The following is a 17,339-nucleotide window of genomic DNA, read 5'->3' on the forward strand; positions in this document are numbered from 1 at the left end:
TCATCAGATTTATCAGAATAGCCAGTTAACGTAGGTTTTTCTTTTTAAACCAAGAACAGTGAAGCTATTTATGTATTTTTTGATTTACACTTCAAATAAACGTTGATCATTAGTTTGCTAAGACTTTAATACAGTTTAATTTATTACAAATACAGACAAAATAAATTGTGAACGTTTTGAGCTTTATAGGTCATTATAATGCGCATCACACACTTAACAACACTCACCAATTCCTATTCAGCCTTATAGGAAGCTGTTAGGTGACTTTGTCAGATGTAAAAGCATACTTCTCACTGGTCTTCAGCTCTGCCCATGCATATAGTTTATATATATCAGTTCATTTAACCTTCATAATAACCTTGCAGAGTCAGTAGTCTTACTCCCAATTTTAAAGATGAGGAAACAGGTATGGAGTGGTTATTGAAACTAAGCTGTCATGGAGCACAGAGACAGCTTAATCCCAGGACGTTCTTTACCTCACCAGGATGCCTTTAAAGAGTTTTCCAAAATAGTACAATACAGTATGATGTGTTTAGATGTGTAGACAAGCTCAGGGCCCAGTTTTCTAGCTGTTTTCCTTGCTTTAGAGTAGATATCATAGGAGCTGTAGAGCAGGAGAAAGGCTTAGGAAACTAAGGATAGCAGTTCTTTTACTCATTTTGTAGATTGAGATTCCCGATAAGATTTTGCCTCAAAAGGGGCTCTTCTGCTTTAAAAGTGAAAACAGAAAATGATTCCTCTAAGAGAATAGCAAATATTTTAGAACAAATAAAATTTCTCATATTGGGACTTTGTATTTTGTAGCTTTTTACAGTTCTTCATATCTTTACTCAACTGCTTAGTAGAATGATATCAATAGACCTGAGTGATGAACTGTCTTAGAACTAGTACTAATATGGCCATATATTTATGTAAACCAGGACAATTTTCTAAATGCTCATGTATGTAGTATCGTATTTGACCTTACAGTAATCCTGTGTGTTAACCAGAGATAGATTATTTTCATTTTATAAAATAAATTAATTTAAGGCTCAAAGACATTAATAACTAATAGGTAGAATACACTCCAAAATACATGGAATGAAGTTAAAAATTTGCCAGTTAGCTTCAGTGAGAACCATATTCATCAAGTGTGCTTAACTTTTATTTTTTCTTTATGTTTTTAAGCCTGTTTTAGAGTTTATTCTGACAAACAATATAAACTTTAATCTCTAATCATTTACTTGAAGCTGTTTATGTATTTGATATACCCGTATACTATATCCTGAATTTTAGTGTCTGTCAATAAATTGTAATTTGCTTGAAAGTTATAAGCCTATTTTATAATAAGGATTTAGGCTTAATCAGATTAAAATGAGAAATCATTAAATAGCAGCATTGTTTTATCTCCACCAATACTTCACCAATTTAGTCACCTTTTTTTTTTTAATTTAGACCATCATATATGACAAGATGGATTTTTTTTTTGGTATTTTAGGCTTCCATGTGTGAAAACACAGGAGAAAAGCTCCTATGATGAATTATTTACATCTGTGCAAGAATTAGCTCACGGGTTGAATTTTAAGAACTAATTTAAATGTAAAAATCTTTCCAGTGATCTCAGCTCAAGATAATAATTATAATAATCATAAAAATAATTACTTATACTGTGTACTTCTTATTACACTGTGTATTATTCTAAACACTTAACGTGAGTTATTTTATTTAATCCTCAGGCTGTGAAATATTGCTACTGTTATCTCCATTTTACAAAACGGAGACATTTAGCATTCATACTGCAATCAGTAAGGGTGAGAGCTGTGGTTTGAATCCAGGCATTCTGGCTCTGGCTGTGCCCTTAGATTCTTTGGTATACTTATTCTCAAAATCTTCAGAATATAACTATGAGAAGAGAATTAACATTTATTTTGTACATTTAACGCATCAGTATTTTGTATATGTCTTACACATATTATCATAAATTCCTCATAGAGTGCTTAAAGTATGATTATTATTTCCCTTTGAAAGACCAGAATGGAGAGATTAAAGCTGGTTGCTCAAGTTCACAAAACTAATAAAAAGCAGAATTGGAATTACGACAGAGGTCTAAACCCAAACCCAGTATTCTTTCTGCTATACTGTTTGCCTACCTATAGTATATAGTCACAGGAAGTTTATTACCTAGTGTTTATGTATGCCTTATTGTATGTAAAACATCTTCTGCTTTCCAGTCACAGCATAATTTGAAAGAGGGCATATACACATATATTCAATGTAGATTTTTTTTTTATTTATTTGACCTAGTAGTTGAAAAGTGCATTTATTACATATGCAGGTTATGAGGCATAATAATAAAATGAACATCTATGATCGCACTACCTGACTTAAGAACTAGAACGTTACCAAGGCAGTTGCCTCAGCCTGTGTGTTCTTTCTCTGTCGTATCTCATGTCTCCCCCAAATTGGTAACCACTTCCCTGAATTTTGTGTTTATCATTTCTCGGCTTTTTTTTTAATTGATAGATTTTATTTCTTAGAGTAATTTTAGGTTTACAGAGAAATTTAAAGTACAGAGAGTTCCCATATACCCCCTTTGCCCCTGAACACAGTACCTCTATTATTCACATCTTGTATTATAGTTATTCACATCTTGTGTTACATTTTGTGAACTAATATATTATTATCACCCAAAGTCCTAAGTTTAACATTAGGGTTTATTCTTTGTGTTGTACATTCTGTGGAATGACTTGTGTATACTACTACAGGATGATACACTATTGTTTCACTGCCCTAAAAATTCCCAGTGTTCAGTCTGTTCATCCCTCCTTCCCTCCACCTGAACACCCAGTAATCACTGATCTTTTTACTGTTTCTATAGTTTTGCCTTTTCACAGTATCATATAGTTGGAATCATACAGTATGTAGCCTTTTCAGATTGACTTGTTTCACTTAGTAAGATGCATTTAATTTTCCTCCCTGTCTTTTCATGCCGTGTTAACTCATTTCTTTTTAATGCTGACTTTTTAATATTCCATTGTCTGGATGTGCCACAGTTTATCCATTCACTTATTGAAGGACGTCATGGTTACTTCCAAGTTTTGACACTTATAATAAAAAGCTGTTATATACATTCATGTGCAGATTTTCCGTGGACATAAATTTTCAGTTCATTTGGGTAAATACCAAGTATCGCCATGCTGGATCATATGATAAGAGTGTTTAGTTTTGTAAGAAACTACCAAACTGTTTTCCAAAGTGACTGTATCAACAATGAATGAGAGTTCCTGTTGCTCCACATCCTCACTAGCAATTGATGTTGTTAGTGCTTTGGATTTTAGCCATTCTAAATAGGTATCCAGTGATATCCATTGTTATTTTAATTAGTATTTCCTTGAGGACATAATATTGAGCATCTTTTAATATTCTTAGTTGCCGTCTGTATATCTTCTTTGTTGAGTTGTCTGTTCAGATCTTTAGTTCATGTTTTAATTATGTTGTTTATTTTGTTATTGTTGGGTTTTAAGAGTTCTTCATATATTTTGGATAACATTTATCGGATATGTATTTTGCAAAGATTTTCTCTGAGTCGGTGGCTTGTTTTCTCATTCTCTTGACAGTGTCTGCCACAGAGCAGATGTTTTTTAATTTTAGTGAAATCCAACTTATTTTTTCTTTCCTGGATCCTGGTTTTTGGTGTTCTATCTAAAAAAGCATCTTCAATCCCAAGGTCACCTAGATTTTTTCCTGTGTTGTCTTCTAGGAGTTTTATAGTTTTGTGTTTTACATTTGGGTCTATGATCTATTCTGAGTTAACTTTTTTGAAAAGTGTAAGGGCTTTGTCTAAATTAACTTTTTTGTATGTGAATGTCAGTTGTTTCAGCACTATTTAGCAAAAGACTATCCATTCTCCATTGAGTTATCTTTGCTTCTTTGTCGAAAATCAATTGACTGTATTTGTGAGTCTGTTTCTGGGTGCTCCATTCCATTGATCTATTTGTCTGTTCTTTTGCCAATATAGACTGTCTCGATTACTGTAGCTTTATAGTAAGTCTTGAAGTCGAGTAGTGTCAGTCCTCAAATTTTGTTCTTTTCCCTCATTCGTGTGCTGGCATTGGGATCTTTCCATGTAAACTGTAAATAATCAGTTTGCCCACATCCAAAAAGTAACCTGGGTGGAATTTTTATTGGAATTATGTCGAATAGTAGACCAAGTTGGGAAGAACTGATATCTTGACAATATCTTCTTGTCTATATCTTTGAACATGGAATATCTCTCAATTTATTTAAATCTTCTTTGATTTCTTTCATCAGAATTTTGCACTTTTCTTCATGTGGATCTTGTATACATTTTGTTAGATTTATACCTAAGTATTTCACTTTTTGGTACTAATATAAATAGTGTTGCTTTACATTTTAAATTCCAAGTTTTCTTTCTTTTTGCTTTTTCTAGTGAGGAAGATTGGCCCTGAGCTAACATCTCTTGCCAATCTTCCTCTTTTTGCTTGAGGAAGATTGTCCTTCTGTGGCAATCTTCCTCTATTTTGTATCTGGGATGCCACCACAGCATGGCTTGATGAGTGGTGTGTCGGTCCACCTCCAGGATCCAAACCCACAAACCCTGGGCTGCCAAGCAGAGTGCATGTAACCACTACACCACTGGGCCAGCCCCTCTAATTCCAGTTTTTGATTGCTGATGTATAGGAAAGCAGTTGACTCTTGTATATTAACCTTGTATACTGCACACCTACTATGCTCACTTATTAATTCCAATAGATTTTGGTGGTTTCTTTAGAATTTTCTCTATAGACAATAATGTCATCTGCTAACACAGTTTTATTTCATCCTTCCTAGTCTGTATACCTTTTATTTCCTTTTCTTGTCTGACTGTGTTAGCTAAGACTTCCAGTACAATGTTGAATAGGGGTAGTGAAAGGGGACATCTTTGCCTTCCTCCCTTATCTTAGTGGGAAAGTATTTTTTTTTCTCAGCATTATGTACGACAGTAACTATAGGATTTTTTTTGTAGATGTTCTTTATCAAGTTGAAGGAGTTTCCCTCTATTTCTAGTTTGCTGAGAGTTTTTATCATGAATGAATGCTGGATTTTGACCAGTGGTTTTACTGCATCTATTGATATAGGATTTTTCTTCTTTAGCCTCTTGATGTGATAGAGTACATCAGTTGATTTTCAAACATTGAATACCTTGCAAATGCATTGCATACCTGGAATAAATCCCACTTGGTCATTGTATATAATTCTTTTTATACATTATTGGATTCAATTTGCTAATATTTTGGGAAGCTTTTCACATGTATGTTCATAGGAGATACTGATCTATAGTTTTCTTATAATGTCTTTGTTTTTTCTTTTTTATTGGGTAATGCTGGCCTCATAGAATGAGTTGGGAAGTATTTCCTTTATTCTGTTTTCTAGAAGAGATTGTAGAGAATTAATGTAATTTCTTCCTTAAATGTTTGATAGAATTCACTGGTTAATCCATCCGGATTCACTCCAAATGCTCCAGAGCGAGAGATCATAACCACTTTTGGTTTCTTTGTAAGTACAGAATTAGCTATCGTAGTGTATGCGTTGTTGCTTTGCAAAAGTCAAAATAATAGTGGCCAGAAGAGAAATCTGTTCAGTTTTTCCTTTTTTCCATTCTCATGTCCTTTGTAGCTTTCAACAAGTTTGCATAGCTTTTCATAGAGTTACCTTGATGTTTACTGGTAGCTAGTTCATTTTAGTTGGCTAAGAACTGTGCCTCACAGTTTCTGTTTTGTAAGGTTATTATTAATTTATTTAATAGATATAGGCCTATTCACGTTATCTGTTTATTCTTGTTTGAGTTTAGTGGTTTGTGTCTTTCAAGGAATTGATTCATTTCATCTAGGTTATCAAATTTATGGATATAGAGTTGTTTATAATATTCCTTTATTATCCTTAATGTCCATGGATCAATAGTGATGGCCCCTCTCCATTTCTGATGTAATTCATTTGTGTCTTCTCCCTCTTAGTTAGCCTGGCTAGCAGTTTATCAATTTTATTGACTTTTTCAAAGAACTGGCTTTTGGTTTTATTGATTTTTCTCTAGTGATTTTCTGTTTGCAATTTCATTGATTTCTGCTCTAATTTTTTTATTGTTTCTTCTCATCTACTTACTTCAGATTTAATTTGCTCTTCTTTTTCTAGTTTCCTAAGATAGAAGCTTATATTATTGATTTTAGATCTTTCTCTTATATGTGCATTCAATGCTATAAATTTTCCCTCTAATCCCTGCTTTCACTCATCCTAAAATATTGATAATTTGTGTTTTTATTCTCATTTAATTCAAAATCTTTTAAATTTCTCCCAGGACTTGTTTCTTTTTTCTTGAGGACAATTAGCTCTGAGCTAACATCCTCTGCCAATCCTCCTCTTTTTGCTAAGGAAGAGTGGCCCTGAGCTGATATCTGTGCCCACCTTCCTGTATTTTGTATGTGGGATGCCTGCCACAGCATGGCTTGATAAACAGTGCATAGGTCTGCACCTGGGATCTGAAGCCTTGAACCCTGGGCCACCAAAGTGGAGTGCACAAACTTAACTGCTGCACCACCAGGCCGGCCCCTTTCCAGGATTTTTTTGGCCATGTGTTAATTAGAAGTGTGTTGTTTGAAAGTATTTTGGAAATTTCCCACTGTTTCTTTGTTACTGATTTCTGGTTTAACTCCATTGTGGTCTGAGAGCATACTTTTTATGATTTCTCTTTGTTAAGGTGTGGTTTATGGTCCAAAATGTGGTCTGAATGTTCCATGTGAGCTTGAGAAGAATGTGTATTCTGCAGTTGTGGGATTAAGTATTCTATACATATCAATTAGATCCAATTAATGGAGAGTGCTGTTCAGTTCAGCTATGTCCTTGCCAATTTTATACCTGCTGGATTTGTGGATTACTGATAGAGGAGTTTTAGGGTCTCCAACTGTAATGGTGGATTTATGTATTTCAAGATTATGTAATGAGTATTCTTTTGCCCTGATATACTGTGGAGAACACAAGATTATTCCCTTTTTATGAGATTCACTTCTTAGATTTATTGTTGCAGGAAGCTAATACAGTATATACATATGGTAATTGAATGGGGTAGTTCATAGGTTTCTTCTCAACTAAAAGACAGTGAATATATCTGAGTCATCTGCAAATATATTTAACAGGAAGTTATTTTAATTATAGATTTATTCAAATCAAAACTTTGATAATGTGTTCTATTTTGAATTCATTCTGGATTTAAATCTTTTTTCCTCTATCAATTTTATTTTTCAGTTATCTAATTTATGATTTCTATATTTGCTCCTTTTATACCTCATTTATTAAAGTTCCATGAAGTGTTATTTTGAAGTAATAGTTTTAATTTAAGGCAAAAAAGAGCAAAGTTTTAACATACTACACGTCTTATTTTATAATAAAGACTGTCATATATGATGAAATATAGAACAGAAGGTTATATGACTTCAAGGATCCTGTTGTATGCCCTTTTTGTTAGCTTCAACAGCTAAGACTTAGATTTCCTTCTTGATTAATGTATTTTTGGATACCTAAGTAAGCATAAATTGCATTGATTAGATAATATTTTTGTTTCTACCCTATCTACCTTTACTAAGGAGTAGTAAGGAATAAGTAAGGAATAAAAATGGCACATTCACAGATATTTACCAGACTTTTGTTAGTCTGCAAGGCACTTGGGGGAAGGGAGGTTTTTGGTTTGTTTGTAGGGTAATCTCAGGGGGAAATACTGGAACATCCTGGAAGAAAGACTGTTAGAACAAAGTATTGTTCTTTATCTCTAGGAGAGGATACATGTTCTTGTTCGTGAGATTCACAGCAACTATCAGTTTTCTGTATTTTCAGTTTTTGTTCTGTTCTGGTTATTGTTAGTGCCTTTGTAATAGAGATGGGTGGGTTTAATCCTGCCTTTATGTTTATAATTCTGTGAAATAAATGCTTAGGAAAACACAGAGTGTGAGAGTCATTTGTCAAAGATTGAAAAGATAAAGAGTAGGACTTAATTCTGCAGAGGGTAGGTCGTAGTGCTAGGTGCCTGCAAATGGAATTTATCAGTACTGTGTGTGCAAACCACTTTATTCCTCAAGAAATGACTTTTTAGCCAGATAGTGAATACAACTTCAATTGGAAGATCTTGATTTCTTCAACTGTGTACCATTAATAATTGGCAGTGTGATGTAGGACATTTTCTAGAAATGTGTCCATTTTCTACTTAGGTTTAATCTTTTTGGTAAAGTAATAAATTCTGTGCATGGAGTATGATTTACTAAGGGGATAAAATTAATTTAAGACTAATTCCAGTTCCATCATATATACTAGGAATCTATCTCTTTATTCATGTATTTTGAGAGGAGAAAGTATATTTCTATATTCATTTGATTTCAAATCCTTTTTCTTTATTAATTCACAGACTCTTGACAGTTTATTTATCTTCATTCATCACAGCATGAGTAAATATTTAAAATAGGGTTAAGGAAGTGACAAGTTTATAAGTCCCAGAAAAGAGTACAGCTTTTTAAAAAAAAGTATGAATGAGAAAAGTTAGATTTGTGACATTAAATAAACTAGGACTTTACTAAATGTCCTAAGTTTATACTTATGATAGCAGTTCATGGTTCCCTCACTGATAACTCCTACTCTCAGTGATGGTGATACAGTTAGATTATAACTGATCCTTTTTGTGAGCATGATTCAATTTCAGTTCCATCCAGGAAGTGTGTTTAATGTGATAAAAGAAGAAGCTTTAAGAAATAAGTGTAAGATCAGTGTTAAGTAGAGGGATAGAAGGAATGCAGAGGAGTAGATAAGTCATATAATTTGAAAATTCTTGGCTAGGAGACTCCTGATTAGACTGGATGCCATGGGAAAAAGAAAGAAAATTAAAACTGGCCATTAAATATTAGTGGAGATGTTTTTTTGCTGGCCACAGAAAAGCAAGGTTGTGATTTTTTGTTTTCACTACCTAATTTTTTGTTTTATCTTTATTGAAAATTCTGTTCCTCTTAATTCAATGATCTTTAATGTTTTTATCTAGTACTGAAATTTGAAACTAATTTCAGAATAGTCATTCAAAGTGTACAAAGTAGTTGAGCTCTCAAAATGGAAGTATTTTAATATCAAAAATAAATAAGGAGACTCTTTAGGTATTATCGTTTAGTCCTTAGGGTAGTTGGTGAAAAATAATCAAGTAAAAGTAGTTTAATAATAGTAGCTCTCATTTACTATATATTGGGCTCTATACTCAGTCTTTTATATGCATGTCATTTCCTCATTTTATTTACATAAAAACCCTATTTGGTATTAGAGTTACCTTGATGTTTACTGGTGACTCATTCATTTTAGTTGGCTGAACAAGAGCCTTAAAACCCAGCTTGGGAGACTGAACTCTTTATGGGCCCTTTGGTTTAACTGTATTTTTTGGCCAGAACCTCTGCGTATAACTAATCGATCACAAGAGGAGTTTGTCATAGCTCAGGAGAATCAGCACGTATTTATGGCACCACCAGAGTTCACTATGTTATGGTTACTGTTTTGGGAATTATGTCATGATCTGAAAAAGCTGTAGCTGTTGTGTCAACCTGAGGAAACTTGTCTGTTTTTGTGGGCTTTTTGTAGTGTTTATCTGTCATATATGGCTTTCAAATTTAGCAGTATGCAAAAGACTTGTCTAGGCAATTACAAAAGATAAAGAAATTCCCTTAGGAATTTGGAATGTAGGAAAGTCATTAAGTTTTAGTCACAACTGCTACAGTATCAATCATAAAGAAGTAAGATAGAGAAGAGGCAAAAACTTTTTGAAAAACGTCATTTAAAAAGGCTGAAGTAGATGTGCCTGAGAAGGTACTGTTGATTAGATATGCTTTTAAGAATCTAAATATCTACTTTCTAGAGCTAGTTTTTCTTAGTACCTTAGGTTTTAAAATGTACTTCATATCTTTTTCTTGCTTCTTCTCCTCCTTTTTTATGATACAGATCATATAGTATGAGTATGTTTGTCGCCTTTGCCTAGAAGAAATTCTTCCAACATTGCCATTAGGATATGATGTTTGAGCTAAACTTTGATTTGGCATGGAGAATTGAAGTTAACCATTTTCTTTCTAACCTGCAAGGCATTCAGATTTTAGATGTTGTATTTGTTGCTAGCAAAGCATGTGATGTTTTGTATAGTGTTTCCTTTATAAACAACTATAATTCTATTTACTCAATCAAATTCTGTCTCTCTGAAACAGTCCATAAAATAAACCTTAAATTGTGAGCTAGTTGGATGTAGTGGTTAAACTCATTCACGTGTATTTCACTGTAGTTTCATACATATAAATCTCTTCGATTTTCAGCGTGGAGTGGGGAAAGAAATTCTGATTACGCTTCTCTTGCCCCATTTAAATTTCTCCAGTTTTTTTGTTTGTTTGTTTTGTTTTGGCTATCTTTCTCAACTGTCAGTGGAATTATTGTCTTCCTGTCTCCATATTCAGGTAGTGTCAGTGGCTGAGTATCACCGCAGGATCGATGCTCTAAATGCTGAAGAACTGCGCACACTCTGCAGACGTCTCCAGGTGCCCCCTTCAGTAGTTTAAACCCCTCCAGAGATTGAATACTCCCTGTTTTTAGTGTCATTCGTCAGGGCAAATCTCATTTTTGAAGGATTTGTTTTGACTGTAGCACTAAAATAATCCATCAGAAAATTCCTTTTTGTGTTAAAGAGTACAGTGTTGCCTTGAAGAGCTGTAGGATTATCTTTTCTGTCTTCTTTTCATTTGAAAAATATTCAGAGGAATTTTCTGTGACTTTAGAACTGTCCTCAGTAGTGTGTGTTTTCTTAGAGTGATGAGGAGTTTTCCTTTAATTTATATTGGAAGAAGGTCGTTAGGTTTGAGATCAAATCTTTACTAAACAGAATCTAAAGATGTGGTACTATGGGAAAATTTTCTGAATAGCAAGGCATAAATATTTTCTCTTCTTTAAGGGTATTTCAGTTTAATCATCCTCACCTCAAGTGTCTTAATGAGATAAATTGTTTTTGTTCTTGAGATATTCCTGGTTTGTATTAGAAATACTTTGGAATAGTATAAGTTAGGCACCAGAACTAGATAAATTATTTAAATTTCTGTAAAATAATCTTTGTGATCTTTTAGAAACAAGAAAGAGATACAATTGAATTTATTTTTCAGTTTTGTGTATTATTGTGTGTTTTCCTTTTCTTAATGAGATATGCTTTCATGGCTTTGCTAGAACTACTGAATTTTTTTCTTTTCTTTTAATGCTTCTCGTGCTGCCTTGGACATTTTTTTAACCTTTCACATCATCAAAATAAGGGTAAAACATGGTGATGATGTGAAAAAATTAAAATAATTTAGCTTCTCATCAAAAAACAATACAGTTCTAGAACATGTATTGGTTGAAAATATGTGCTGTTTAGGTTTGGTAAGAAATCTGTTAAAGGAACAAACTAATTTAACAAGATTTATTCCTGCTGGAATCACAGTCGCCGAGCATTGCTGCATTTTAGTTATCTGCTCCGATAGAATTCTATTTTCTGATTTAAAAGTTTAATCAATAATAGTTGTGTGTCATATTTTTTATTTTCTAATGTTAATTGTTTTATATATTAAAATAAAATTAAAATGAGAAAGTGCCCACAGAATAGACTGTATCGGAGTTTATTTTGAGTTAATCAGTATTTTTATAATTTTAAGAATATCAGTGAGATCATTTCCATCAAGCAAAAGCATGTATTCTTTTTAATGCATCAAATTGATTTAATTTAAAAAATAGTTTTGTGAACAAATTTAACTTTTAAATTTATTGTTTGGTCCAACTAGATAAAAAAAGTGTTTAGAAAGTAAAGATAATGAAGATTTTTTAAAAGTAATGGTAAATTTTTCAATGAAGCAAGTAAATCCACATGCACACATGCACACCCAAATGAAAATTTATACTTATCGTATATTCTTTAAATTAAAATTTTGACACCCAGGAAGCTTTCTTAGTTATTTTTGGCAAATTTTATGTTTACCATGAAAAACAAATTCCGCATATTTTAAATAGCACAATAAAAAGCAAACTAGCTGTCTCACTTTTGCCCTTCGACAGCAAAATTAAAGTTTGCATGCAACTATCTTCTTTTACACAGAAATAAGGGGGTTTATCATTCATTGCCTGTCCCACCTCATGTTGTAGATGAGAAAAATGTCTGCGTATAGTTGAAAGACTTTTTCTGCACTGGATATATCATTGTTGTTAGATGGAGCATCTTTTCCCTTCTAAAATCCTAAATTAAAGTTTTAGGCACCTTTTCTAAGGAATGAAGTTTGATTTCTCTCAAAAGGCTGAAATTTTTGAAAGCATTTTGCAATTTTATGTTAATATACTGCTGCTGTTTTACTTCCTTAGATTACTACAAGGGAAGACATAAATTCAAAGCAGCTTGCTCCAGTGAAAGCAGACCTGGAGTCTGAATCTTTTCGACCAAACCTAAGTGATCCTAGTGAACTCTTACTGCCAGATCAAATTGAAAAGGTATGACATACCCACGTGTGTGCATTTCAGAGTATGTGCCCATGAGAGTAAAACAACCTCTTCAGTTGTTTTGAAAACTAAAGAAGCAGGGTTACTGCTACTACTCTTCCTCTCCCATTAAGAAAAAGTAAAAGAAATATAGCAGCTAGTATAATAGAGGATATTGGGAGATTTGGGTAAGCAGAATATTAAAATAAATAAGAGCAATTTAGATGCAACACTACAATAGCCAATATTTAATTTCTTATTGTGTGCCGGTTACTTGCTTAATGTGAATTATCTCATATAACTGTTACAACACCTGTAGGAGCTGGATACTCTTATTGTGTGCATTTTATTAGCAAAGAAACTTGGGCATAGAGAGGTTAAGTAACTTGTTCAAAGTCAAACAGCTATACAGTATTGAAGCTTGATTTCTAATTCTGGTAGTCTGACTCTAGAGCCCATTGTTTGTGAGGTTATTAATAATTAAGCTAACAGTCCATTCAATATTTTTGTTCAATACAGAGAGCACAAACAATAAGTAGTCCATGTTTCTTATCTCTGTTCTAATCTGTTTCTTGTTTGGCCTGATTCTTTCTTTTCCTAGTGGGTAATTAATACTTCATACTGAGAAATGTACAATTATTCTTCAGGCATCTCAGTATCTTTGAGAATGATAAGTAATTTCTACTGTTATTTTTGTAGCCTTCATTTTGTAGCATTTCATTAAATTCCAATTGGCAATAGTACCCTACAAATTGACAATAAGCTATCAAGTAAATGTTAACATTTTATTTTTTAAAGCTTACCAAGCATCTTCCACCAAGGACAATTGGCTATCCATGGACCCTTGTTTATGGGACTGGGAAGCATGGCACAAGCTTGAAGACCCTTTATCGAACAATGACAGGTTTAGACACCCCAGTGCTGATGGTGATTAAAGACAGTGATGGGCAGGTATGAAAAGTAACTATGTAGACAGTTTACCCTTTAAGAGATTGCAGTTACTTTTAGCATATTCTTTTGATGAAAATTATTTTCATTAGTACATTTTAAGTCTAACTGATAATTATTGAATACTTTTAATATGCAAAGCAATGCTGAGTGCTACAGAAGGTAGATATGAGCATGAATAATTAGAGTTCCAGCCTTCAAAGGGATGGTAGTCTGGTAGAAAAGAACATTTAAGTATACCAGTGTCTCTAATGCCAAGTAAAATATGCCACGTGTGCTAACAACCTAGAAGAAGCCAAAAGGCTGTTTAGATTAAGAGTTGTTCACATCTTTTTTGGGGAGAAAAGAATGAGATTCACAGCAAGGATGGACATTGACAGTCTTGAAGCGTAAGTAAAGTTTTGAAATTTGAAGATAATTGTGTGAGGATGATACCAAGACTAAAACCACAGATAAGCAAGAGAGACATTGGTTTGTTCCTGAAACAGCAAGTTTAAGTCAATTACCAGCACTGGAGAGTAATGAGAGGGTGAAATAGCAATATTAATTTATAAAACAAAACAAGACACTACTACTGCAACACCTTTCGCATGCTTATTATGCACACGTGACTAATCACTTTATCTGCATTATCTTATTTAATCATCAAAGCCCTGTGAGGTTGATACTTTAATCATCTCTGTTTTAAAGGTGAGTTACCTATGACTTAAGAGTTTCATCAACTTTCCCAAGGTTATACAACCAATAAAAAGTATTTGCAGCAATGAAAATGAATGAACTACTGCTATGTGCGATGACATAGATAAGTGTCACAAGCATAATATTGAGTGAAAAATGAGATACTAAAGAGTAACTTTCTTATGATTCCTTTTATAGCAAGTTCGTAAATGGGCAAAACAAACCTATGGTATTGTCAGGCCAGTGGCTTCCTTTGGGAAAGTGGGGGTGGTGGTGCAGAGGAGGCTCAAAGAGAGCTTGTGAAAGGAGTGTTGGTAATGTTCTGTTTCTTGGTCTAAATGAAGGGATAAATGGGACTTGACTTTGTGATAATTCCAAATTGAACTTGTACATTTATATTTTATATATATATATATACCTTTCAATGAGAAAGTCTATTTTAAAAATTGACTGTAAAAATAGAATGTTAGGAGAGACAGTTAACTGTAGAGATCATCTGTCAGACTCTCTACATTCCCATTTTATGATGTGGAAATGGACCCAGAGCACTGAAATGACTTGTCCAGGTCTCTTATTCAATCGTTCTTCTTTTAGGGTATCCACTGTGTGTCTTGAACTGTGTACGGTCATGGCATTATAGGACCAAACAATTCAGATCCAAGGCCGACCATCATGGAGTTTACTATCTATTTTATATTCTTTTTCTTTTTCTTTTTCGGAGTTTACTGTCTAAGAAAAAGATAGCATACCTTTTTAGTATAGTCATGTGTTGTTTAACTACAGGGATACATTCTAAGAAATGTTTTGCTAAGTGATTTCGTCATTGTGTGAACATCATAGAGTGTACTGACACAAACCTAGATGGTATAACTTAACTGCACACTTAGGCTGCGTGGTATTAATCTCATGGGACCACCGTTGTATATGCCATTCATCACTGACCAAAAAGTTGCATGCGTCACATTACCATAGTAGTGTACCTACACTGAAGGGATTTTGCTTCCCTAAGTGCTACAATCCAATAGCAGCATGTTATCCTTATTGTACATACATTGTGCACATAAATCCTGCTGAAATGTGTGAGCCACTTTTTAAGATTGTCTGTTTAATTGTTATAATAAGCATCTTTGTAGATTAAACCTAGGAAAAAACTGTTTTTTCTCTATTGAGTAATTGATATGATTTGTACTTGACAGTAATGTGAATAATATAGAAGCTCATCATGTTTCCCTTTTTAAGTACAAGTAGATAAAACTATACTAGATTTCTATCTTTTTGCATTTTACTTGAACATATAATGGAATAATGCTTACTGAAACAAATTAATAGTCGTGTCATTGAACATGCCTTTTTTTATCCTTAGGTTTTTGGTGCATTAGCATCTGAGCCATTTAAAGTGAGTGATGGTTTTTATGGTACAGGAGAGACCTTTGTCTTTACATTCTGTCCAGAGTTTGAGGTAAGGACAGTTATTCCAGTATTCAGTTTATAAAGAGATGGCATAATGAAAAGAACATGCACTTTGGAGTCATGCACACTTGCATTTGACTCTCTCTCTTTAGCACTTTTTTGACCATTCTGAGCTTCCACTTTCCTGTGGATAGAATGGGGATCATAACATGTAACAAAGTTGTTTAAAAATTAAATGAGAATCATAGATGTGCAATACTTGGCATGGTGCCAGACTCACATCATGGACTCAATAAGGAGTATACGTTATTACTCCTATTCTGTTTATGAATTCTCATTGTGAAATTCCTACAAACTTTTAATGACTAAATAAGTTTAATGAAATAAGTAGGTCTTGAAAACTTAAAAAATAAATTATTTAAGTTTAAATGAGAAGTGATTACCAGGTTTCTTTTTCTTTATTGTGGCTTAACTAACTTGAATTGAATACATTCTAATGCGAGTAAGATCTAAAATGTAAAGATACACGTGAATTTTAGTGAATGTTTGACTTTGTTTAAAACATTGAGTGCAGTCCCACCATCTCAGGTACCTTAAGATTCAGCATGTCAAACCATTCATAAGAGATGAAGTTATAATCTTGAAAAATGGAATCAACAGAATTGGTTAAAAAAAGAGAGAATGATCTTTAGGAACATTTTCTATAATGAACAAAATAGAAAAGATTTGATAACACTAAAGAAGCTGTCTTAACAAACTTGGCTTAACTGGCTCACCAGGTTAACCAATGCTTTTCATTCCCTCTGTAAAATATATCAACTGATGCCTGTACAGCTAACTGGAAGCTTGTTACAATTTTTTTAAGCTTCAGTTGTACTTATTCTCAAACTTTTTTATGCTCTTTCTACCTGATAGCTATAATGGTGTAATGAATCAAATGTTCTGTAACTATGAAAAAGTGAGTGTTAAAGTTTATTTTACTGAAATGAACTGAATACTCTGGGAAAACTTGATAAAGGTAAGTGCTAGAAATTGCAGTTGTATTAGGTTTAGGTAAAACTCCCATGAAAGGTTAGAAAAAAAGTATTTAAAAATATTAGTATCTAGAAGTTTTGCCCTCAGATTTCTCAAGTATTTTTATGTTCCTGCTGCTCTTTAAAGAAATTGAAACTGGAAATCGTAAACCTGTTATGGACTTATATAAGAAGGATGATAGGCAAATCCATACCCAAAGAAAAGACTTGGCCCCATATCAAAATCTTAAAATATTATCAAATTAATGTACATTTATGTTTCATGTTAAAAGTTAATGGTGTCTTTTTAACTGATTTTTTACATTCTTCAGCTTTTTTCATTAACCATCCAACTCTTGATATCTATATAGTCAGAACAGAGAAGTATGTATGAAGAGATGATAAGATTTGAGGAATTGGAATTGAAGCTTATGTTGCAGTAGAGCATGTGCTGCTTTCACGTTTAGTCATACAAACGCTAAAACCCAAAGCACCAGACTCTTCTGCCCAAACTTTTTCTGTTCTTGTTGTTATTCTTCTTACTATCAATTTAGGCTTTGTTAACTGTTTGGGGTTTAGGAATACTAACTCTGTATATTGACCATTTTCATTTACATATTTAAAGATTTTGTTCATTTACGTAGGTCTTTAAGTGGACAGGAGATAATATGTTTTTTATCAAAGGAGACATGGATTCACTAGCTTTTGGTGGTGGAGGGTAAGTCTCTTGAACATTTTACCATGAGAATTTTAAAGAAATTTTAAAAGTTC

The 17,339-nt window shown here is 33.2% G+C and overlaps 1 protein-coding gene across 21 annotated transcripts in view; it reads left to right on the forward strand.

Moving 5' to 3' along the window:
- OXR1 (oxidation resistance 1) overlaps positions 1-17,339 on the forward strand; it is a 458,416-nt gene that overhangs the window by 437,288 nt on the left and 3,789 nt on the right. For 11 of the 21 annotated variants that reach the window (XM_070630806.1, XM_070630808.1, XM_070630807.1 and 8 more), the window contains 4 exons: positions 12,406-12,531; positions 13,318-13,470; positions 15,509-15,604; positions 17,213-17,286. In XM_070630806.1, coding sequence (XP_070486907.1) covers positions 12,406-12,531; positions 13,318-13,470; positions 15,509-15,604; positions 17,213-17,286 — 449 coding nt within the window. Of the gene's footprint in view, positions 1-10,487; positions 10,569-12,405; positions 12,532-13,317; positions 13,471-15,508; positions 15,605-17,212; positions 17,287-17,339 lie in introns of all 21 variants that reach the window. The other 10 variants (XM_070630802.1, XM_070630803.1, XM_070630810.1 and 7 more) reach the window with 1 other exon arrangement.

This window comes from Equus przewalskii, chromosome 8 (genome assembly GCF_037783145.1).
Source record: "Equus przewalskii isolate Varuska chromosome 8, EquPr2, whole genome shotgun sequence".
Classification (NCBI taxonomy): domain Eukaryota; kingdom Metazoa; phylum Chordata; class Mammalia; order Perissodactyla; family Equidae; genus Equus; species Equus przewalskii.